The sequence below is a fragment of the Pyrgilauda ruficollis genome, unplaced genomic scaffold (genome assembly GCF_017590135.1).
Source record: "Pyrgilauda ruficollis isolate IOZ18807 unplaced genomic scaffold, ASM1759013v1 scaffold28, whole genome shotgun sequence".
NCBI classification, from domain to species: domain Eukaryota; kingdom Metazoa; phylum Chordata; class Aves; order Passeriformes; family Passeridae; genus Pyrgilauda; species Pyrgilauda ruficollis.
Window position 1 is genome coordinate 10,126,436 of NW_024524155.1, and position 23,315 is coordinate 10,149,750.

Below are 23,315 nucleotides of genomic sequence, written 5' to 3' on the forward strand. Positions count from 1 at the left end.
TTTTTAATATTGTATACTCACAACAGGCTAAACCCTGCCATCTCTATGCCTGCAGCATTTCTCTTGTTATTGTAAGGCTGCCTGAATCAGCCATGCACTTTTAATTAGCATGCTAGGAAGCAGGATAGGATTTTATTTTGAAGGCAGGCTCATATTCCAAAGGCCTCAAGTGTTTTATCAGTTTTGGTTGGAAATGAAAAGGAAGATGCAGGCAGTGTGTTTTCAGCAATCTCTATGTATGTCACATATTGTAGAGACCTGCTAATCTTCTGGCTAAAACAGGGTTTCATCTTCACTCTTATTTATTATTTTGATATTCATGTAAATTGTATGTTGACATCCCATTTGCAAGACAGAGAAGACAGTAGCTCCTTCAGCCATTATCACACTGGGATGCAGGGACAAGGCCAGAAAACATGGAGAAGTTTAAATGTGATTACAAATGTCAAGGTGTAAGAAAAAAAAATTCCCAGGACACTCCAGCGTCCAATCTGAACTCCCAGTTAAATGTGGAGAAGGATTTTGAATGTGTTACAGTTTGGGTCTCATCTCATCAAGGTATCTCATCCAAGCTCCTGTGGAATAGAGTTCAATTAATCCCCTGATTAATATGAAATACTATGGGTTCTGTGAGGAAAAACCCTGCAGAGGAAGTTACACAAACACCAAGGCTCAGATATTTACTCTGGGCATTGCACTGTGTAATGCACAAGAAACAAGGAGAGCCTCTATCACATGCTCATATCTTTTTTGAGAAAGCTGATTTCAGTCCTGAGCCTGAGGCCTCTTGTCTACTTTTGCATAAGGCCCTTCACTCGCCCCAGCAGTGTAGATTCACCCTAAAGTGAGTGCTGATTAATTTAATGGTGATTAATTTCATTGAATGATAGGATGAAGCCTTAGGCAGCTAATGAAAAAGGCCCAAGGGCTCAAGTGATGTAAACTAGCAGAAGTCCACCCAGCTGTGAGACTGGTGCCAGCTGAGGACCTTGTCCCAGCATCTGCTTGATGATGCTCAGAAGAGAAATGTAGCTGAAGGTCAGCATCAGTGTCTTCAGAGCCCTGGAGGCTGAGGTCTCTCTGGGAACAAGACTGGTTACCTAACCCAGGGCCTTGGGGAGACATCTATGAGTCAGTGTCAGCTGAAGCATCCCCTCAGTTTGCTGTATTTCATCACGTAGGGACTGCTACAGATGTGTTTGGATAGTGCATGCAGTAGGAACGTGCTGCGTGTACCCAGGGCTGCTCACAGTCAGAGGCAGCCAGCAAGGGGAAAAACAAATCCCTTAAAAGAGCCTGCTAGTGGAGTTTCTGGTGCTGATAGACTTGATACAAATATAGATCTTCAGCTGTTATTCTAAAATACATTGTGAGAACAGGCAAAGTATGTGTTCCCTTCCACACTCTTGGATTTAAATGGAAAATTTCCTGGGAGGATGGGGGAGAGGAGGCTGACCAAGAAATGGGTGACCTTGCTGTGTGTTCCTGGGGCAGAAAGCCATGACTGCAGACATGAGCTGCATCCTCAGGGCACCCCAAGGCACAGGCCCTGGGGCTGTTCTTGGCCAGAGGGAACCCTGAGCTCACCTTCCCGTGGCAGCCACAGCTGCCTGCAGGAGGCAGCCCTCGGGCTGGGGATCAGGGACTGACAGGCTTGCCAAAGGAAGGGCTGGCATTTTCCAGATTGATGGAGAAGTGGCTTGTCTAGCCCTGTCAGGTTTCCTCATGCTGTGTTTGGGGTTTTTTTACTCCCTTACAGATCTCTGCCCTTCCTGTTGCCTGTAAGCTTAGGGCCATTTCCAGAGTGCCATGAGCCAGCTGGGTAAACAACCAGGCAATAGCGGTGCACTCGGCAGAAAGCCCGTCCTGATTTATGGCCTCCCTGGAGTAGCTAGGTTAAATAACACTGGTAGAAATCAGCTATTCCTGTAGCAGATGATACTTCTGTTTATCACACTTTGTTGCAGACAAGTTTATATCATGCAGCTGCTCCATGCATATGTTCCTACTACACTTCTAAGGGGGATACTGCAATCACTACACAGCGGGAACTTCTGCTATAATAAAAACATGTGTGGGAATGATGCTGGAGAAATTCCCTCCCCCGCAGCTCTTACACTGTAGATACTGTTAATCTACACTCTCAGTTGCCTCATCTTCTTAGTTTTCTCCTCCTTTCTAAAAACACTTCTCTTCTGAAACAAGAAACACTCTCAGTTTTGTGCTTAGTTTTGGAGACTGGAGTGTTCAGGAGGTGAAGGAAAGGGGTAATTCTGCAGGAATTTTCTGAAGGTCACAGGCACAGGAGGAGTGCATGGCTCATTGCAAGAAACAGAACTGGAACTGCAGGTGAAAAAACCTGAGCATGAGTAGTCAGTAAGGAAGAGAGCAGCTGGGTGGGGGAGGTTAAGTGTGATGCTCAAGATCTAAGCTTTAGGAGTTATTGAACCTGCACACACTTAGGTTTGGGTTCAGCAGTAGATTTCACTAAAGCTCCATGTTACTGTCCTTTCTTGGTAGGTGTCATGCAGCTGCGTTTCCTTGGCAGATTTGGGATTCTTATAGAAAATGAACATATCGTTAGGACCAAAATAAAATAATAATAGGTAAAAATATTGGTTGGTCAGACATAAGTAAAGCACATCATGGGAAAGTGGCTTGTGCAAACTCACTGCATCTCAGAGAGAAAGCCAGAAAAACAAAATGTCTTTTGACTCCTGGCCAGTCCTCCCCTCTGGATTGTATTTCCTCTTCTTTGGGAGTAAACACAAACAACTGATTTGGCTAAAACTACATTACAGGGGTGGAAACAAAAAACTTCCTCTCTGACTTCCCAGGCAGGCGCCAGATCTCTGCCCCAAGCCAGCACAGTGCCACCATGCCCAGCAGCTCAGTGCAGCCAAGCCCTATGGTCAGAAACAAGGCAGGATCCCACAGGATGCCCTGGAATGGCTGATGCTAAACTTGTGGGATAACCTGTCTTTGTTTTGTACAATTGCAGAGGGAAACTAGAGAACAATTCAGAGTTCTACATACATATGGAAATATGGCAATGCACAGAGCAGAGCAGTCAAGGGATTATTAAACAAAGTAGGAAGGCAGTCTGTGCTCCAAATGATTAACAGGCTGACGGCCAGACCTACCTGCCTTAATCCTATTAGGTTGTTGCTGAAGCTGATGGGACCCACCAGAACTGAGGTACCTCTCGAACAGGGGCAAAACATGCTTTCAGCTGCTGAGGTCTTTTGGAGGAGAGCAGGGTTAGAGAGCACAGAGGGAGAATCTGTTCTCTAAAGCATGATCTGGAGAAGCAGTAGCATTTATAGACCTTGTGGTAAAAAGGCTTTTAAGGAGATTACATCATAGCTAGCTTCTGTGTTAATACTCAGCTCTGGCACTTATCTTTACAATGCATGCTCACATCAGCCAGTGCCCTCTGATCTGACTTTGTCCGGTGTTTTTCTAACCAGCAGTCTCCCCATGAGATGCTGCTTTTCACTCCCCATCTGATTCTCTCTCAACATAAAGGGCTGAATTGTTTCTACCCTGATTGAATCACACCCTGTCGCTCTCTGTCCCCGTAAATGAGAACTGAAGCCTGTGCCTTGCAAGGCAAACTCCTCCTTGCAGCAACACAAGCATTTGGGAGAGCCTCACAGGCATCATCACATTGTCTGCACTCCACAGCCTGGGTCACTGCCAGGTTGGGCAGCACCAAGAGAGCCCATGACACCCCCAGGTATCCTAAGTGCTGCCTCTCCATGGGAGCCATCTCTGAGTTGGGCCCTGCCAGATTTGGTGGCCTGTTTTCTGAAACGGAGGAGACATCTATCAGGTTAGTGGGTATCTGGTGCCTCTAAGAAACAGGTCACAAGTGCCAAAGCATTTGGTGTTAAATTAGTACCCTGGCATTTATTTTAGAAGGTTACCTGGTTTCCAGAGGTTCTTAGCACTCTGAGAACCAGGATGCTTTAAGTTGGGTATGAAGACATATAACCTTAACTTCGATCTTCTGCATTTCATGACACAGGCTTTAACCTCTCTGTACTTAGGCAGCGTGTCACTGCAGAAGACAGAAATTCTCTTCAGGACGTGGGTCCCAGGCTCAGTTCTTCTTCTTGCTCACTGGGTGATTTTGGGACAATTTCCACTCCAGCCTTGTTTCTCCTTCTCTAGGATGGGAACAGTAGCTCCAGCTTTCTAAATGGTTGTAGGGTGTAGGGATAAAATGTGCAACACAAGGCTGCGTATCAGCAATGTTACTATTTCTTTCCCAATTCTTTAAATAGACAGGCCCATTTATAAGTACTTCAGCTATATTTCTACAAGAACTAGCTCTAATTACCTGACCTTCCTGTCAACCACCAATTCAAGGAAACACAGCAGCAAGGCCACGGTCTGTGACAGAACAGCAGAGCACAACACTGACCTGGAGACAGTAATTCTCAGTTCTTTTGAACAGAGGCACCACTGAGAGACATAGGGATATGCCAGTACCATCCACTTCATTGCACAAACACACAGTCTAGCTCTTCAGTGGCAACTGATGTGCACAGACATGTTATGAGCACTTGCAATTCTTCACTGGGGAAAAATCAGTGCTGAACACAATCTGCTTGTCCTGCCAAACTGTGTGACCTCATCATGTTACAGCGATGAAAGTGAAAAAGCATCCCGAAAAAAAGAGGCCTGAAAACAGTGGACCTTCATGCTAAATCTGCCATTTCAGCACACTTGGGGTTATTTCCATTAACAAGCACACACACACACATGCACACAGATATCTGGGGTTATTTAGCCTGAAGAAAAGGAGGCTCAGGGGAGATTTCACTACTCTCTACAACTGCCTGAGAGGAGCTGTAGCCAGCTGAGGGTCAGTCTCTTCTTTCAGGCAACCAGCAACTGGACAAGAGGACAGTCTTAAGCTGGGCAAGGGGAGGTTTAGGTTGCACATTAGGAAGAAGTTCTTTAAAAAAAGTGTGACTGGGCATCGGGATGGCCTGCCCAGAAAGGTGGTGGTGTCACTATCCCTGGAGGTGTTTAAGGAAAGACGGGATGTGGCTCTTAGTGCCATGGTCTGGTTGACAAGGTGGTGTTTGGTCATAGGTTGTACTTGATGATCTCAGAGGTCTTTTCTAATCTAAATTATTCTGTGACTCTGTGAATAACTTCAACATGGGCAGGAAGAAGTTTGCTTCTGGGAATCAGATATGTGGAGACTTCTTCAAGCTGCCAGGGAAAAGGACTATCTTTGCTTGCAGGCTTATGGCACTGTGCCCTGAGCCATTTAACATCAAACAAAAGTAGGAACCAGTGAAAGAAATAAAGAGTTGCTTCCAAACTGGAACTCACTAGGTACAGGACATGCATTTTCCCACCTCAATCCCATAGCCAATGTCACCTCCCAAGTTCACCGCAGTAAAATAGGTATAAAAAGAAATGAGTCTTCTAGACAGTTTCTCCCCCAGTCAACCTGTCTTGCTTTCAGGCTGTTTCAGAGGCTGTTTTAGGGCAGAAGATGGGCTCATCATCAGTACCAGCAATTTCTGGGAGAAATAGGCTCCTTTGTGGTGCAGTGCAACTGCAGAGTGCAACACATAGGGAAGCAACTGCCCAAGAGCAAAGACACTAAGTAGAAAACTTGCCTCATCCTCCCTTGTGACCTGATGGCCACCACTCACCTTAGATCAACAGTGAAGAAGTGATTAGTAAACATTAAACATCAGTAAAGATTTGTTCGGTCCAAAATCAGGTGGATTGGACCACAGCTTGGGACACTTGTTGAGAGCTAAGTGGCTTGGAGATCTTATTCAGCATCTGCATTCTTAGGTGATAAAAGCCCTTAAAAAACTAGCCCTTGCTTCCACTGTGCCTCAGGTACCCTTGGATGAAATCCAGGCCCCAAAAGGTGCCATGAAGGCAGGTTCTGGTGAGCCTGTTAAGGTTCTGTGGTACTGGCAGTTGTATGGACACTGTAAGCTCATATAGTGAGCCTTCCCAGGTGGTTAATTCCCTTATCTGCTGATATACTCTCCTTTTCAGGATTTTGCTGAAGCTCATCATTGGCAGAGGAGTAATAAGACAAGCCATAGTGCTGGGTTTTAGTGTGGGTTCATGTCCAGCCCCTCAGGCTGCCTCCTTTCATTTATTACTGCATGGTGATGGTGTGGCTGCAGATGCTGCATCTCAGCCCTGGCACAGTCCTCACTGTGTGATGGTACAGCCTCCTATTCCTCGGGACAGGACACAGCTGATCAATTCTATAACAATTACCATTACTTTTGAGCCTAATAATAATAATAATTTTCAGAGCTGGACACCTACTAGTCTCAAATACAAAGTTTACAGGGATGAAAACATATCCCTGTTTCAGATATGGTAACTCTGGGTGTCTGATATTGTAACTGACTCTGTTACAGAGATCTCAGGTAGCAGGTTGGTAGCTGAAAGAGAAGCAGTGGACGCTCTTTCCACCATTCCCTAGAGGGTGGGCAAGATGTCTCCTTTGTGGGAGTCACAGTATGTCACTCTCAAGCCTTCTGAAAGCTTATCAGTCTTTCAGCTCTTACCATGAACAGACCTTCCAAGGAGGGATGACAGAGGCTGAAATTCAAACAGCTGAGACGTGATTTCAGGAATCTACACTCTTACAGTGATGACCAGTCTTTCACCAGCAAATGATTAATGATATACCTCAGGGCTGGCAGATTCAATCTCATAGACAGATGACAGATTTTCTTGCTACAATGTTTTATATACAGATTGAATTAAAGTCCAGATTTGCACAACTTCTTAGAGTTCAACAGTATTCCCATGAGTGGTGCCATCAGTCACAAGCTATGCAAAGTGAATAAAATTCAGTGCTACTGGTATTAAGTCATTATCTTGTAGATCCTTAACAGCTTTTTTAAGACCTTGAGAACCTCTAGGTAATAGCAAAGGTTAGACAAACCTCATGTCTTAACACTTTGTTAAAATTAGTACCTTCAGGGAAGTCTGAGACAAAACCAACTGCAGACTGAATTTCCTAAAACAGATTGTGGAAGACTTGGAAATACTCTGCATATTTTCCTAATGTGTTAATAGGACAGTTTCTAAGGTACTGGTTTGTGTCCATCTCTGGAAAATAAATGGTTTGCCTGTTGGGCACCCCACTATATAAAGAGAGTGACTATAAAAGACACACACTTTAGATTGGTAAGATGGCTCTAAAGAGTTCACTTTACAAAGAAAGCCATTTTGCAAGTCATATGTCTAAGTTTTAGGGAACAGCCAGCTGACTGTGTAGCAGATACTTCTGTTGATGTATGGCATCTATATAAACATAATCCTCCTATTTGATATTATGTGGTTTATTCCTTGTATCACTTCAATAACTCAGTTATTGGTGGAATTAAGGGCTACAGTGATCACTTAAAAATGTCCCTTAAGAGATCAATGAATAATTCCCATACCTACTGCTCTTAAATTCCTTTTCCAAATTGTATTCAGACTCAACTTAAGGGATATTAAATTGATGACCCGCCCAGAGTAAAATGGAATTGAAATACGAAAGGCCTTCCAAACTAGGTGTAAATTTAATTCTAATATAAGTAAAATTACATTTATCAACTAATAATTTTTCATGCAGTTTCCATAAAATACAGAACACTTAAAAAAGCAATTACATCACATTAACAGATCAAGGCATTTCACCATGCCAAATGCCCTCATGTGAAGTCCTCAATCACCACTCTGTATATTTGGAACTCCTGGAAAGCTAAAAGAAGGCACAGGTTTCTTTACAGTCACAAAGGAAAGCAAATTGGTTACAGGTTGCTACTGCACTGCCCCCAGGCTTTACACAGACCATGACTCCCAAGCGAACCCAGAGCAGTGGGCAGCCCCCATGTACAGTGATGCCCTGAAAAGCTGAGGCAGAGCACCTGCACCCAGCCAAACTGAAACAAGAGTGAAACCAAACCCTCCCTGTGCTCCTCTGATAGTCATGCCCTTTGATAATGGCTATGAAATAAAAATACACATCATTTTCAGAAGGAAAGGAAAATGTCCAGGGATGATTCAAGAGAATCTGCTCCATTGGTAAAAGTCCAGTTTAATAGCAGCATTTGTCAAGGAACAAATCTTTGTCTAAAATTATTTCTAACCAATGAACTGATGAAATACCAGCTCCATTTAAAAGACACTTCAAAATAATAAAATAATTCATTTAAACAGCCATTAGGGATCCAGAATTTGCTGCTATATTTATGTAGTTATAATGCAATATGATTTACTAGTGGAAGGGTTAAATTAACTTGCATAATTATTAATAACATATTTTGGCAGCAGCATTAGTTATTAGCTGATATTCATACTATATTAATGGATACTGTGTCCTCACTTTGGGATAACATCCCAGACTTCCAGATTACTGCTTCCTTGACCTGCTATGCTGACTTAAATATTACCCTTAAGTTGCAATTACACAAGCAGAGCAACACCTTTATATCCTGTTCATAACAATACAATGCACAAAACCCTTACAAGAACATATTTCTGTACGTCTGCTTTACCAGGGTCAGCTGCTTAGCCCTTCCTGCTGGAACAGCTTGTGCCAATTAAGCATTTACTTCTGACTTGTCAAGATGAGGCACAACTCCTTCTGCCAGGAGCAGGTGAACCTACAATTACTTGTAAATCAGCAGCCTCTGACTCATCAGTAACTTCACTGAAGATTTGTTATCTTCTTAATCAGTGAAATGGTAGGCATGTACAAATGGACTGCCATCCACAGAAGGAATTAATGTCTTCAGCTTAGCCAACTCCTTCTGTTTTAAAAAAAAAAAAAATCAAGATGTTGGAGTATGCATCTCAGAGTAGAAAGGACTGTTCTATTGCAGAACCAGTTTAATATGTGATGGTTCTTTTTAAAAATTAGACAATGCTTTTAATCTATAGACAACAGAACTCCCACTGATTCATGCACTGCAAAATCTGGCCTGAGGCTTTTACTTTTAAATACTTCAAAATGCATTTTCAAGAGAGAGGATTTTTCCATCATATCAATTTATTACTGTATGAAAAATTCAAAACAAATATGCAAGAGTAGGGGAGATATTCATAAATAAAATTTAGACTAGGCAAAACATTTCAGAATTTATTGTGATGAAAAACTCTGAAATGGGAAAGCAGTGGAAGCTGTGGCCGACCATCTGGTCTCACCAGTGTCTCAAACAGAAAGACAGAAATTTTACAACAATTCAATATGAGGAGATGCTAGGTGAAAGAGTGACAGCAGAATCCTAAAATGAAAGCATGAACCTTTCCAGTCTTACCTGCTTTCTAATCACTAATCCTGCTCTTCAGACTTAATATAACATCTTAGACGCTCAAACTATTTCAAATTTTGTATTTGATTGCTGCTTAAGAAATCTCCACACCATAAATTATTTTCTCATTTTGACTGAGAGGTGAGGACTTGTAACTTTTATTCCTACACCAGACATAACTGTGCTTAATGGAAAAAAAAAAAAAAAGGATTTTGAATTCTATATGTCTTTGGTGACAAAATCAGAGTGCCTGCAATTTGAGGCTGAAAATCCAATCACTGTATTTCTGATTTAGATGGGTGAATTCTGCTTGATCCAATCTTGGATGCTTAATGATTTGGTTCACTTTGCTAAGAGTGAAGGTAGTGTCTGTGATGTGAAAACAACATGATGGGCACCTGGACTAGACTCCACTTCTGCCATCATCCTTGGCTCCAGGCTCTGGGCTGGGAGTTCAATTTAGATTTGAAAGTCTACAAATCCTACAGCCGGTTCTGAGAGTCACATTCCTCCAGTAACACACAAGTGTATGTGGGAGACGACAAGAATTAAATTTTGGTTTTGCTTTGTAAGTTATGAACAATGCTCTCACACAAGACTGCAATTCACAGTACGACAGCTGTGTTACCAAAACTGGAAGGGCTTCCCTGTTTCAGCAGTCTGTTTGCATTTAAAAAAAGTCACTGTCTAGACCAGACTTGCTCTCACAGTAGCAGTCACTACTGGAAATGTCTTCATGCAGGAGACAATGTGTCCCCTGCCATTTTGGCGCTACTGTAGTTCTCTGCTGCTCAGTTTTGGTAGTCACTATGTTGTATGCAGGATGGAGGGAAATGTCTTCCCCATATCATAAAACAAACTCAGCTCTGCCTGTTTTCTAACAATTCCTTTGGGCATCACTTGGGAGAACTCTACCCAAGATTCCTCTAACATGTCCAAATATCTCAAAGCTACTCTGAACAAGTCTTCCAGGCAGAAGGGCAGCAGGTGAAGGGTGGTCCTGCCAGCTGAGCACTTAGGGCCAGCAGCTTTGCAGTGGGTGCTTGTAAAGATAGAGAGCCCTCACAAGATAAAATGCTTAACCAAAGGGAAACTTAAACTCAGAGCTCTCTGAGATGCTCAAATCCTATTGCAGCAGCTTACATCAGACTGAGCTGAGCTGACTATTGGGCATCTCATATTTGAAGATACATCATGGCCTGCAGGAAGGCTTCAACGCATTTTGCAATCACATCTCCCCCTCCACTCCTGGGGGATAATCAGACCTCTGCCAAAGATAAAAGTTCTTTAGGCATTCAGTAGGCAAACACATCAGCATCCAAGTACATGAAATCCAAGTGGTGAGCATCAGGACCATGCCCAGTTTTCCTGCTGGAATAGCAACATGGAGACAGTATTCAGCATAAGGTTCAAACTCATTCCTTGAATCCACACTGGATCACCTGTGCATTCTACCATCAGGATTAGGACCCAGAAAATCCTAAGGAAAACCCATTTCTTATTCTTTTATGTCTTAGAACCATACAATGTTTATTTCTATAACAAGTTCTTGCTCTGAAAGGCTATTTTAAAAATTAGCAAGGTGTTTGAAAACTTTGGTTACTTGAAAACCTACACAAAGTTTAAGTTCCACACTATTTCTGTTCTTTAGATTCCTACCTAATATACACACATTGTGGAAGTCCAGAGATGAGTGGAATTCCTCAGGGGATGGTATTAGGACTGGTACTGTTTAACATCTGTGTCAGCAACACAGACAGTGGGATCGAGCACATCCTCAGCAAGTTTGCTGATGACACCAAGATGTGTCCTGTACTCAGCACACTGGAGAGAATGGATGCCACCCAGAGGGAGCACATGCCAAACAGAGGGACCTTGACAGGCTTGAGCAGTGGGCCTGTGCAAACCTCGTGAAATTCAACAAGGTCCTGCACCCATGTCAGGGCCATGCTGAGTACAAACAAAATCTTTGAAGGGGATAGATTAAGAGCAGCTCTGAGGTGAAAGACTTAGGGGTGCTGGTGGACAAGAAGTTTGACAAAACCTGGCAATGTGTGCTCACAGCCCAGAAAGCCAAGTGTGTCCTGGGTGCATCAACACAAGCGTGGCCATCAGGTCAAGGGAGGGGATTCTCCCCTCTACTCCACTTTCATGAGACCCCATTTGCAGTACCATGATCAGCTCTGGGCCCAATGTAAGGAGGATGTGAAGTCACTCCAATAGGGGGGCATGAAGATGATTGGATGGCTGGAGCACCTTTTCTATGAGACAGTTGAGAGAGTTGGAGAAAACTCCAGAGAAACCTTATATCAGCATTCAGTACCTGAAGGGAGCCTTCAAGAAAGCTGGAGAGGGACATTTTACAAGGGCATGTATGGCTAAGGACAAGGGGTAATGGATTTAAACTGGAAGAACATAAATTTAGATTAGATATGGGGAAGAAATTCTTTACTGTGTGGATGGTGAGGCACTGGAACAGGTTGTGCAAAGAAACTGGATTCCCCATCCCTGGAAGTATTCAAGGTCAGTTTGGATGGGGCTTTGAGGAACCTGGTGTAGGGGAAGGTATAACTGCCCATGGCAGGTGGGTGAAACTAGATGACCTTTATGGTCTGTTTTAACCTGAACCATTCCATAAATCTATGATCTGTCCTAAAAGATCTGCATGTCCTTAGCTCTCCTACTTGCACTGAAAGAACCCTGCATGCTTTCTGAAATTAGGCTGTACATCTGAACTTATACAGCTGCCAAAAGGTTTCACCCTTCTCGTAGTTGGTCATTTTTATTTTGGCATTTTCACCAGTCCAAATAATTAGTTAATTAGATGCTCTGTCTCCAGAGATAAAAATTTCACTCTGAAAAAAAAAATATATACAATTACTGCATGGAGATTAGAGCCCTCTGCAGTGATGTCATTCACTTTGGCTTTCCACTGACATAATTGTGCTTGATCTCAGCTGACAGCTCAGGGCAAACTTCCACTAAGGTCAGGAGCTGTAAAGACTTCACTGTGCACCTATGTGCCAGCATCCAACTGCCAGAGACTTGTTCATGCATCCAGACTCATCTTAAGTTTCCTCCTCTAAATTTTGACTGAAGCAATGTTTGGATGAACACTTCCTTTGTCCAGAGAGCAGATGGCAAAACCATGGACTCCTCACCCAATACCATGGACTCCTCTACCCAAGGGTACAGAACAGACAGCAAATGTTGCTCACCAACAAGTGAGAAGTACAGGCAAGAACATCCCTTCTCTTCCTTGTACCATTTTAAAGATGTCACTGATATTTTTTTTTCCATAAGACCTTACACAGGTTAAAATTGATACTGACTACTGTCTAGCTCTAACCCCTTCCCCCTTTCCTGTTTTGAAAGCCTGGCTTTTACTTCCAGACAAAGTCCTTTCTTCTTTGCAATGCCCCTGCGGAAACCTGCATGGTCGCAGAGTATGTAGGAGTTGACAACAGCAGTTTTTCAGATTTTTAAGGGTCAACATCACTTGAACTAGCTTAATCTCATGGGTCTGTGAAGCCGGGTTAGAAATGCTGCCTAAACAAGTATTCCATCCACCTTGTCTTAGTCTTGGCTGAAATCCAGAGACAAGGAGGAAAGCAGATGGAGAGAAAAAGACACAGTTAATTAAAGGCCAGGTTCTGAGCATCTCTATTGCCTTCAGGTCATTACAGACATGTCTAGGGAACACACTCAATTCATTGGAAGTTCTTTCTTCCTTTGCTGTCAGCATTTAAGTTGAGTTGGCCTTAGGCCCCTTAGAGCCTCATGAGCTTTCCCTTCACTTCATCAATGAGCAGTTTTCTAGGCATGGGTTAAAGAGCAGGCTGCTGCTTGCATAAGGGGAGTTACTCTGGAAACATCGATGTGCCAAACTGTCTGGAGGAGCTGCCATGGGCTCAGGGACCATGTCTCCTGACAGTCCTCACCATCACACAGTCCCCACCATCCTAGTTACTTCTAACATGGGCTGGAGTCCCTCCCCTCAGAGCCCCTTGGTAAGGTACACATCTGTATCAAATCAGACAGCAGTATCTCAATGGGATGACAAAAAACTGCATCTGAAATGAAGCTCAGGAAAATTAAAGCTCAAATAGCCCATGTGTCCCACTTTGCAGAGAAAGGTACAGGTGAACCAGCAATACTGAGACACCCAGCATGCACAGGGAGCAGCATGGCTGATGGCAGCTTTCCTTTAGATACTGTAAGGCTGATGGATTCCCAGGAGGAGGCACAGGGTTATGGTGCCATGATGGAATTGGCTGCAGAGCAGAGGCAGTGAAGGCAAGATCAGGGGCACCATAATGCAAGTGGTTCATGTGAAGGAGTTAGAAATGCGGGGAAAGGAGACCTGGGGTCAGCCCTGAAGGAGGACAAAAGCACTCTAATTTCCCATATTCATATAGCTTCATTCATTTATTCAGTGCCTCCTCAGGATGTGCTGAAACATTCCCCACACATTCTTAATATCAGTACCCAACTCTAACAGGGAGCTGTCTCCTAAACCAGGGAAAGCTGGTGCTCCTAACACTGCTTGTGGTTTTAGACTGCCTGCTAAGCTGTGTGGTTCTACTCATTTTCTCCAGAGGGAATTAGGTTATTTCCCCTCAGAATAAACACAGTATTTTCTAGGTATTATATGTGAATTCTAGGATTCTCTGCATTTAATAGATTTTGTATAAATCTATCTGCAGGAAGCAGAGCTGAAGATTTGTTGCTGGATCAACCTGTCAATATTGAAGTGTCTAAAGAGACACTAAATGTACTATAATTGTTCCTAAAAGTCCTCAAACGCAATAAAAGCCTTTCAGGGAGTGATTCAGCTGCTCACAAACAGTTATGCAGTGCCATCCCATACAACCAAGTAGGGTTTGCAAAACAATCAGGTGGGACTAATAGAAAGGACACATCAGAGGGTTCTCTGATTTTCCACAACAGCAGCTAGAAGCCATGTCAAAGAGCACTAGATGCTTCATATAGCAGACAACTGAACTGTCAGTGTCTGTAGTGACTGGAGAGACAGGATTTTTGCATCTGTTTGCTTTAATCACCCAGCCCAAACCACAGTAGCTGCTTTAGAGTTGATCTAAATCTCCAGCAACATTCAGTTTGATTGCAGAGAGAGCTTTTAAGGACAGAGCCTAGCAGACTGCAGCCTTTTGTGGCTCACAAAGCTCTGAAAGCAATTCCAGCATCTTTATGTAGTACCTCATGATACAGACACTTTACCTTGTAAAGGTAAAAATCTTGCAGCTCCTAGACTGCTGTTTTTTTTGCAGATGTCTTTCCAGTACTAAACTTTACTCACTTAGCAAGTTCAAAGTGCAAATCTAGCATCAACCACATCACAATAGCTTTTGGGCCTTTACATCCTTCTCCTCTGAATACCATTTGAAAGCAGTGTCTATAACATCAATATTTAACCACAAGGCTTGTTGTTTCTCCCAAGGAAGTGGATTGCTGTACACATGGACTAAATCACAGTGCCTAGACAGCTGATGATAATGAAAGCATCATTCAAGATGAGACACTTGATTGCTACTCTAAAGCTTACCAGTGAAAGAAATGTGTAATCTTTTTTTTTCATTGTATTTGAAATGAAGCCACTTGCTTAAGTATTAGTCATCTGGATTTATATAGCTCATTTTTAGAACTGTGTTAGCACCTGGCAATCCAGCCTGAGAAAGCATCAGGCTACCCCAGTCACAGGCCCACTGGATTTCTTGTTCTTCTTTCTGCAATTTGTGACAGACTCCTTTTTTTCTGACATTATTTACTTTCCACTTGACAGGGGACAAATCCATGCACTCAGAGCACCTGCATGATGGAGGGGAAGCAGCCTGGCAGTGGTGATCCCTTCCCAGTACAGCTGGTCAGCAGAGTTGGTCCCTGTGCCAACACTCTGCCACATCTCATCCCCCTCAGGGTAACAGGATACCCCAGGCACAAGAAAAGAGAGCGACAAAGTACTTTATTTTCTGGCTGTGATACAAAGATCAAGGTAATTTTCCATATTACTGCTCATGACATTTTCCTGAACATTGAAAGAGATTTTTCCTGCTATAAAAACTATCCCCCCTCTGCTTTCCCAGCTGTCTTTGTACTTCCTTTCCCAAGTGTTTCACTGTTGGTTTTTCTCTGCCTTTGCCTTAATTTTCTGCAGTCTAGCACAAGTACAAAGCATGCTCCTGGCAGAAAAGACACCGAAAAATTCTGCCTGTCCTCTGCCTGACTACAAGCTGTGCAGAAACCTTCTTCATGTCTTCTGCACATCTGGAGATGCCACTGATAAAGACAAACAGCCAGATGATGATACCTAATGATTTATTTTTCCTTGGGGGAAGTGCTGAGGATACTGGATACACTTTGCAACACTGCTCCCAGAAGAGTTTATATAAGCAGGGAGAAGAATTAATAGGCAGCCTTATAGGGAGAGACGAGTTTATGAAAATGCATAAGCATTAAGGAGAGTTACTGGAATACCAAACTCCCGGGACCCAGTCTGTGTCCCTGAACCCAGTGGGTGCAGAAGCAGGAAGGTCTCTCCCACAGTGCAGGGACCATGGGGACAGATATCACTCTCCAGAAACTATCTGTATGTCAGGGATCACAGGAATACTGATGTGGAAAGCAGCTGCAGAGCCAGCCAGCAGGAACTGAAGGCATCAGGTGTGCTGGGCATGGGGATGTATGGCTGAAAATAAGGAGGAGCTTGGATGCACTGGATAAGGCTTGGGAGCACTGATTTGTGTGAAGAGAAACAGATGAGTCTTAGCCTGCATGTGCATTAGTACGAAAACTGCTCACTTGCCATTGACTCCTGACATGCCTCCTATTTTTGTAACAGTTGTAAGCAATTTAAAACCAGTGAGCCTGAGTCACTGCTATGGTAAACTGTAGTGCTCCAGTGTCTTGACAACAGTCAAACGTACTGAATGGTCTAGACAGAGTGTTTGGATTTTTGTCTGCTTATAAATTAATTTGCCTTGGAGCACCCAGACCTTCAAGCTGAACACCTGGCAAAAAAGGGGGTCATGACACTCAAGGGGCAGCACAGCACTGTGTCTCTGTAGGAAAGCATTCCCCAGGGCTAGGGGATTAGGGAACCATTTAAAACCAGGGAATCATATATAACACAATGAAAGGAGGGAATTTCTCTGGCTTTCATCCAAAAGCCAACCATTATTCATTGATCAGAAAACAGATCTCCATCTCTACTGAGAACATTTCTTCTTCCATTTGCTAAGTGGAAAATGACAAATGAGCTAGCTGTGCCCTTTCCCACATCCCTTCTGCTGTCTGTCCAGGTGTCCCTGTCACTTTGCCCTCCTTCAGCACACCACAGCAGTATCGGCAGCTACTTACTTGGCACCGCTAGCAACCTTGGGGGCGGTGGAGGTGGAGGAGGCGGTGGTAACAGTGGAGGTGGCCTGCACTGGCAAATTTCCTGGCAGCTCTCTGTAAATTTCTCTGCTACAGGCTTGGAGCATGACTTCTGGGGCTCGCCCTGAGTGATCTGTAAAGAAACAAGTCATTGCATGAGCAGCAGAACAGTGAAAACTGATGAATGTGTTTTTTAGCCTTGAGTACCTAGTGGCACCTCAGACCTGTAGCTAGAACTGAGCTAATGTTCCTAAGATATCCTTTCCCTAAATGGTTCCCATTTTTAATATTTCTTTTATTTAACACAATATCTTCAAGAACTCTTTCCCTCTGTCAAATTTGTTTGAGATTGGCCAGCTGGTTTCTGAGTTATTATGGGGTAAGGAGAAGGCAGGCAGTGGCAGACAATACGATTGCATAAGCCTTCTTTCCTTAGGAAAGCCATCTAGAAGCATGCATTATTCACAGGGTCATTGCTGCAAGCCAAAGAGAGCTAATAAAAATTACAAGACAGTTAGGGTCAGGATTATGTTCATTTTCCTTGAGGCAGAACTGAGAGCCAGAGGACATCCCTCCTCTGCTTTACCAGCCTCACTTGGAAGTTCAGAGAGCATTTCACAGGGTGTTTCACTTCCCGCCAAGTGGGGAGGCTACCCGCACTTTAATCATCTGTGGACCACAGCAATAATATGGTTTAAATGGAAATGCCACATTGTAGCCTCCTGTGAGATGCAGTGTTGGCTAATAATGAAAGTGAAGATGAGGCATTGCAGAACCCAAGCAAAGCATCACTTGGCCACGAGCAATGATTTAGCCAGTACTGGTATAGGATATATTCAGTAGCTTGATCTAGTCACAACAAGGACTATTTATTAATAGCATATTTTTCTTATCACAGAAGTATTTACATAACTAGGGAGTCAAGGAATATTCAGCAAGATTCGGTAAAATATAATGCTACAAAATGGAGTCAGTCCCCAATGAAAAGGAAATTTGCTGAGCATCGCAGAAGCTTCTGAGAGGTGTTAACTTCAGAGGTCTCTAAGCCAGCTCTGTTTGAATGACTTATACAGGATACAATTTCGAAGAGACAAAGCAAAGCCGAAAAGATTAATAAGCATGTTATCTAACAAGCACTTTGAATGTAAGCATTAGGAGACCGTCTGGGACAGACTTGTGTCCTGCTGAAGCTAAGGACAGTTATGCTAGCATATTTTCTTGTCAAGTTTGGTCTCAGGCGGGTTATTGTCCTAATAGTTTTGGCCTAACATCATCTTCTTTAATTAGCTTTTTTCCACAACACATTGGTCCTTACAAAGAAGATGTCTCATGCCATGCTTTCTGATCTGTTTTAGGCAGGCTTCTTCTGCCTCTCTGGCAGGGTCACCCAGGATTGCCTTCTCCCCACTTTTCTCTCCTGCCCAAGTTTTGCTTCCCTTCCCCTGCCAGCTCTGGGCACACAGTCTGTATCCTCTCCCCTTTCAACCCTGGCCCCCAGCACAGCCAGAGTGCCTCTTCCACTACCCACAGCTGAGCACCAAGGGGGCTGCACTGCCCTGCAGGAAAGCTGTACACAGTCGTTTTGTATATTTCTGGTCAGAAAGAGAGACGTGGCTAATTAAAACAACATCACTGCACAAAGGACGTGTTCACATGCGTAGGAGGTTTCTAAATGCAGAAAGACGCATTACTCTGGCCTCAGGGAACTGGAGGTAGGGCTTTGTTGATTAAATAATATAGGGAGGGAGGAAAGAATAGAAAAGGCTACATGTAGCTAAGTTGGAAGGACAGCTCAGCACAGCATAAGGCAGAAGGCTCAGTTCTTTAAACAGCTTGTCTAAATCTATTACCAAACATAGGGAAAAACAAATTCAGCACAAGTCCTTTCCAACTTTCCCCTTCACCATCAGGTAACAGTAAGAAGATGGTTAAAGATCATCCCAGACAGCTTCCAGGAACTTACACAAACTCTCTGAACACTCTAATGAATCAAAGCGACTTGGCTGTGTAATCCCTCATGACTAGTAATAAATCTGTCAGCTAAGAAGGTTTATTTGTTTTTAAAGTAAGTGATCCGAGGCAGCAGAATATCCTCCATGCTGCTTCAGCTCTTCCAACACTGCTCACGAGGGGTTAGGTGCTCCAGGCAGGCTCCCAAGAAGAGCCCTGTGAGAGAAGAAGTGTCCTTCCCGTGCAGTGTCAGGGGCACACCTGGGGTACCTCCTTGTTCAACAGGTGTGACAAGATTTACCCTGCTGACAGGAGGAGGTGGGGCAACACTTCTCCAGTGGTGTTGGCAGCTGATTAGGAAGCAGCTATCAACTCCCAGCTCCAGCCTGGGCCCTCGGTTATTGAATCCTGAGAGCTCACTGCAGTCTTGCAGGGGGCAGTGTGATGGGAGAAGATGGACACAGGGAAGAATAACATCGAGCAGACTTGGAGCCAGCTTCCTTTGCAGATCAGAAGCAGCTTTGCATATGTGAGTTTGAAGACAGTGCTGGTATGGCAAAGCTACATTGACTTATTGCTCTAACTTAATATCAACCAGAACCAAAGGCTTGCTCTCTCTTTTTTTAGAGCTATTGACTGCTTTTAAATCCCTGGAGGCTCTCCTCCCTTAGGCTGGTAATAGAGTGTCCTCAGAAAATAGTGGATAATTTTCCCAATTACTTTGCAGACAAGATTAACACTATCATGGCCAGTCACTTGCTGATCCTGATCCTGTCTACTTTAAAAATATTATTTTAGAGAAAAAAAAAAAAAAGGAAAGAAAAAAAAATGAAAAGTTGATTTGTTTCTCAATACTTTAGCCTGAACCTCTGTAACAATTTCCCATGATAATTTTTAAATAGTTGGGAAAGAACTGACATTTAAAAGCATGGGCTTTATCACCTATTTGTTTCCCTTCTCCTGTCACTGGGTGAAATGTGTGGTTGTTAGAAGATAGAAGTAGGAATATAAATATTACCTTGACGGGTTTGTCTTAAAGGCTTTGTTTTAAAAACAAAGATATTTTAAGTTGGTTGAAATCCGCCAAGAAAAGGAAAGACCCAAATCGAGGTTGAGGGCCTCAGGGAGGAGAGAAATAGTCAAGGACTGCAGCAAGAGGACAGAACAGTAACAGTAATATAAAGCAGCAGATAACAGTAGCAAGATAGGATCAGGAAAAGAAGGAAGGCATTTGGCTCCTTTTCAAGGAAAAAAAATCCCCCTGTTGATGTCTATTAGTCTTCTTATGAAAGAAATGAAGGCTATTACTTGTGTCTTCTAAAGGTAAGCAGAAAAAATCACTAGAAAATACACTTTAGGGAACAATCTTGCTCTGGCAGGAGATGATGAAATAATACTCCATTGTTTCCTTCTTACTGCCTGCAATTCAAGGTAAACTGCCTTTACAGCATATGGCAGGAAAAGAAAAGCGTTTTGAAGGAGCCACACCTTTCTATGGCCAGGTCACCTAAATGAATCTGGCCTCAAACTTTACTGCTTATTTGCTCTGGCAGACTCTTCCATGGCCCCAGAATGGCTTTGGAAGACCTTTGCAGGTAAGGTGTAACTGGAAGCCCACCAGGCTGCCAGGCAGTTTGTGGCACAGAGGTTGCCTTGGCAAAGGTTCACCTCTGGAGATGCAGTCACAGGGCTTGCTCCCTAGCTCTTCTTGCCATTCCTCTGGGTGCTGGAGGTGCCATGAACACGTTTGCTTGGCCTATCTGAAACTTGGCTGCTTGTTTGGCATCAGGCTTTCTTAACACACAGAGCACTTGACCAGTCTAGACATATGCTGCCTGGACTTCAAGCTGATGCATTTTCTTTTCCCTGCTCTGAAAATACGTAGAGTTGACTTTATGGATTTGTGCATTTGATGTGAATGTGTTTTGCAAAAAGGGCAAAAGTTTTAAAATACTTATGGAAATGAAAATCTGATCCACAAATGTCCAGGGAAGAACAAACAGAAAGTGGTAACTGGTGGTTTCCTTTTGCAGTCTCTGTCTCTGAAGTTTGTGCCTGTGGAATATTTCTCTTTAATCCAAGATTTCTTTTCGAAACAGTGATCCTAGTCCTGTTTTGCATACCATGGAAGAATAAATCTGCATGTGGTCAGAAGTATTTAGTATTTCAGTAGAGTCCCATGGGGTTGCAGCAGTCCACAAGCATGCTCTACAGAGTAGGATGGGAAAAGAGGATTAATACAGTCCCTGGAGGGTGGCCTTCTTGTGACTTTTTTTAATCAGGTAAAAGGAGGAAAGCTTTAACAGAAAAGTGCAGTTGACTGAAGGCACAGAGACCTCTAAAAGCCTGCTGATGTAGCAAGAGCTTTGTCTCTTGGAAGCAGTCTACAGAGATGAGATGAGATCTCAACACTGCTGCATAAATCCCAGGACAGCTCTGTACAATTCACATCAGTTCATCCAGACCCATGTTTACAAAACCAGAAAAAATGCATCCCTGCTATTTATCATGACTCTTTCTGCTCTTTTTAAAATTATGTCAAAAGCCTCTGACAGATTCATCCCTTCCCTCTTGTTGCAGAACTGGCTACCATGCTAATAAGAAAAGATTGTGGGTTTTGCTTTGGTTTTGTTTTTAGTAAGATAAATGTTTCTCCTTTGATTAGCATCTGACTGATTCTTTTAAGTGTCTGAAGTCAGGGCCTAAGGAGGAAATGCCGAGGTGGGAGGGAAGGCTATGCCACACTAAGTCACTGTGGGGACAAATGCGTGAAGAGGGGCTGGGGGATGTGAGAAAACATGCCTGCTGTTATAGATGGAGCAGGGGCAGGGGAGCAGCGATGCAACACTACAGAATTAGTCAAGGAGAGAATGGCTCGTGAGACTGAAGATAAGAGCAAGGATTATGACTCAACATGGCGAAGGGAATTATGGGAGGGCTTCAACCATGAAGGAATTTCAGTCACAGGAAGGATGGAAGACTGGCATGCCAGTAAGCATTCCATACGTCCCCTTCCTATTGGAACCTGCTGATGGGAGCCCAGTTTTGGGAAAACTGGAAAAAAGCTTGAGTATGAGCAGGCTTACTGTTTGTTCTTCCACAGGACAGCAAGCAATAGCACAAGTACAGTTGATGAATGGGTCATTCATCCAAATTCCAAATTATTGCAAGGAAAGGCTGGTGAGCTCCTTGGCTTTTGTATTTCTCAGAGCCTGTTTCAATTTTTATAAACGTAATTGTTTTGAAAAAATCGTTTTAGATCATGTAAGTAGTTTGCCAGAAAGATGTTTATCCAAGGTTTTTTTCTCTGCTCAATTGACTGATAGGGGAGAGGTTGCAGGAGGCATCTCTTTTCACCCAACTGTGGGTGCTTCCCTGAGAAATTCAGTTATAGTTTAACTGAAGATTAGCTACCAAAATACTTGAGGAGGACAGCAGGAAGGTAGCGCTGGCAGAAATTTTTATGACAGGACATTGGTTTAAAGGTTGTTTTTGTTGTATTTCTGTTCATTTTAATCCATAAGGAGCACAAATCCTCTTTGTCATTCATGGCAAGAGACAAGATGCTAAAACAAACAACATCTCTCTAATCTCTTGGGAGTCACTAAGTTTAGATCAGGGAGTAAAAGATGTGGAGTCTCCACTTTGTTTTTCCAAGAAAGACTGTAATTGGTTGGTTCTTGAACGGCACTTGGCTGGCTCATCAATCACTTCTCTGAAGACTTATATTATAAATAAACTTTAAAATATCGAAGTGACGCATTTGAGATGAGCTTTGCCGCTGTTCTGATTCTCCAAACCGGATGGGCACTCTCCCCCACTGTATACGAATTTCTCCCAATCTCTCTTGCTGGCCACCCACATTACAATCAAGGTCACACAACACCACGGCGTCGGAGTTGGCAAAGGCTGATTCAGTCCTTTACCCAGAAAACCCTGAATTCAATTCGCAATCAATACCGAAAACCCACGGCAAGGCACGACCGCCGGGGCTCCGCTCCGCCGCTGCCTCTTTCCGTGCATCTTGCCACCTACAGCAAAATGCGCTTCCCAGTCCTCTGACCGCCGGCGCGCCGAAGAAAGTCAACTCCATCCTGCTGGGACCGAACACGCTCGGACCGAGTTCGGCGCTCCGAGGCTGGCACCGGCCGCCCGTCCCGCACACCCGCCGTCCCGCAGCCCCCAGCAAGGGGGGCCCTCGTCGGGGAGAGCAGCAGCTCTCCCGGCTTTGGGGCCGCCTCCGCGACCACCGCCCCGCCACGGCCTCCTCCCCGCAGTGCCGGGGGTGCCGGAGGGGCTCTGCCGGCGCCCCCGCTTTCCCCCGCCCCGGCCCCGCGTCCCCCGCGCCCCGCAGCTGCGAGCGGGCTCGGGCGGCCCTACCTGGAGGGACCCCCAGAGCGGGTGGAGGGCACAGTGCAGCAGCAGGGAGGGCCACCAGTAGCGGAGCAGCCCCAGCAGCTGCCGGAGCAGCATCCCTCCTGGGCGGGCGGGCGGGGGCGCGGGCTCCGGGCGACCTGGGGAGGGAGCAGAGCGAGCCGGCAGCAGAGGCGTTGGCTCGCACCCATCCCCGGAGCGCGACTGTCCCAACTTTAATTCTGGAGGGGAGGGAGGAAAGGCGGGAGGGAAGGAGGGGGGGAGGGAGGCAGGGAGATGGGCGGG

At 44.2% G+C, this 23,315-nt stretch overlaps 1 protein-coding gene across 1 annotated transcript in view; it reads right to left on the reverse strand.

Moving 5' to 3' along the window:
* Positions 1-23,140, reverse strand: part of PRIMA1 (proline rich membrane anchor 1) — a 45,353-nt gene extending 22,213 nt beyond the window's left edge. Inside the window, exons 1-2 of the mRNA XM_041472041.1 lie at positions 23,037-23,140; positions 16,689-16,839 (exon numbers count right to left, since the gene is read on the reverse strand). Of these exons, the coding sequence (XP_041327975.1) occupies positions 16,689-16,839; positions 23,037-23,129 (244 nt within the window). The 5' untranslated portion in view covers positions 23,130-23,140. The remainder of the gene's footprint in view (positions 1-16,688; positions 16,840-23,036) is intronic.
* Positions 23,141-23,315: the final 175 nt, after the last annotated feature.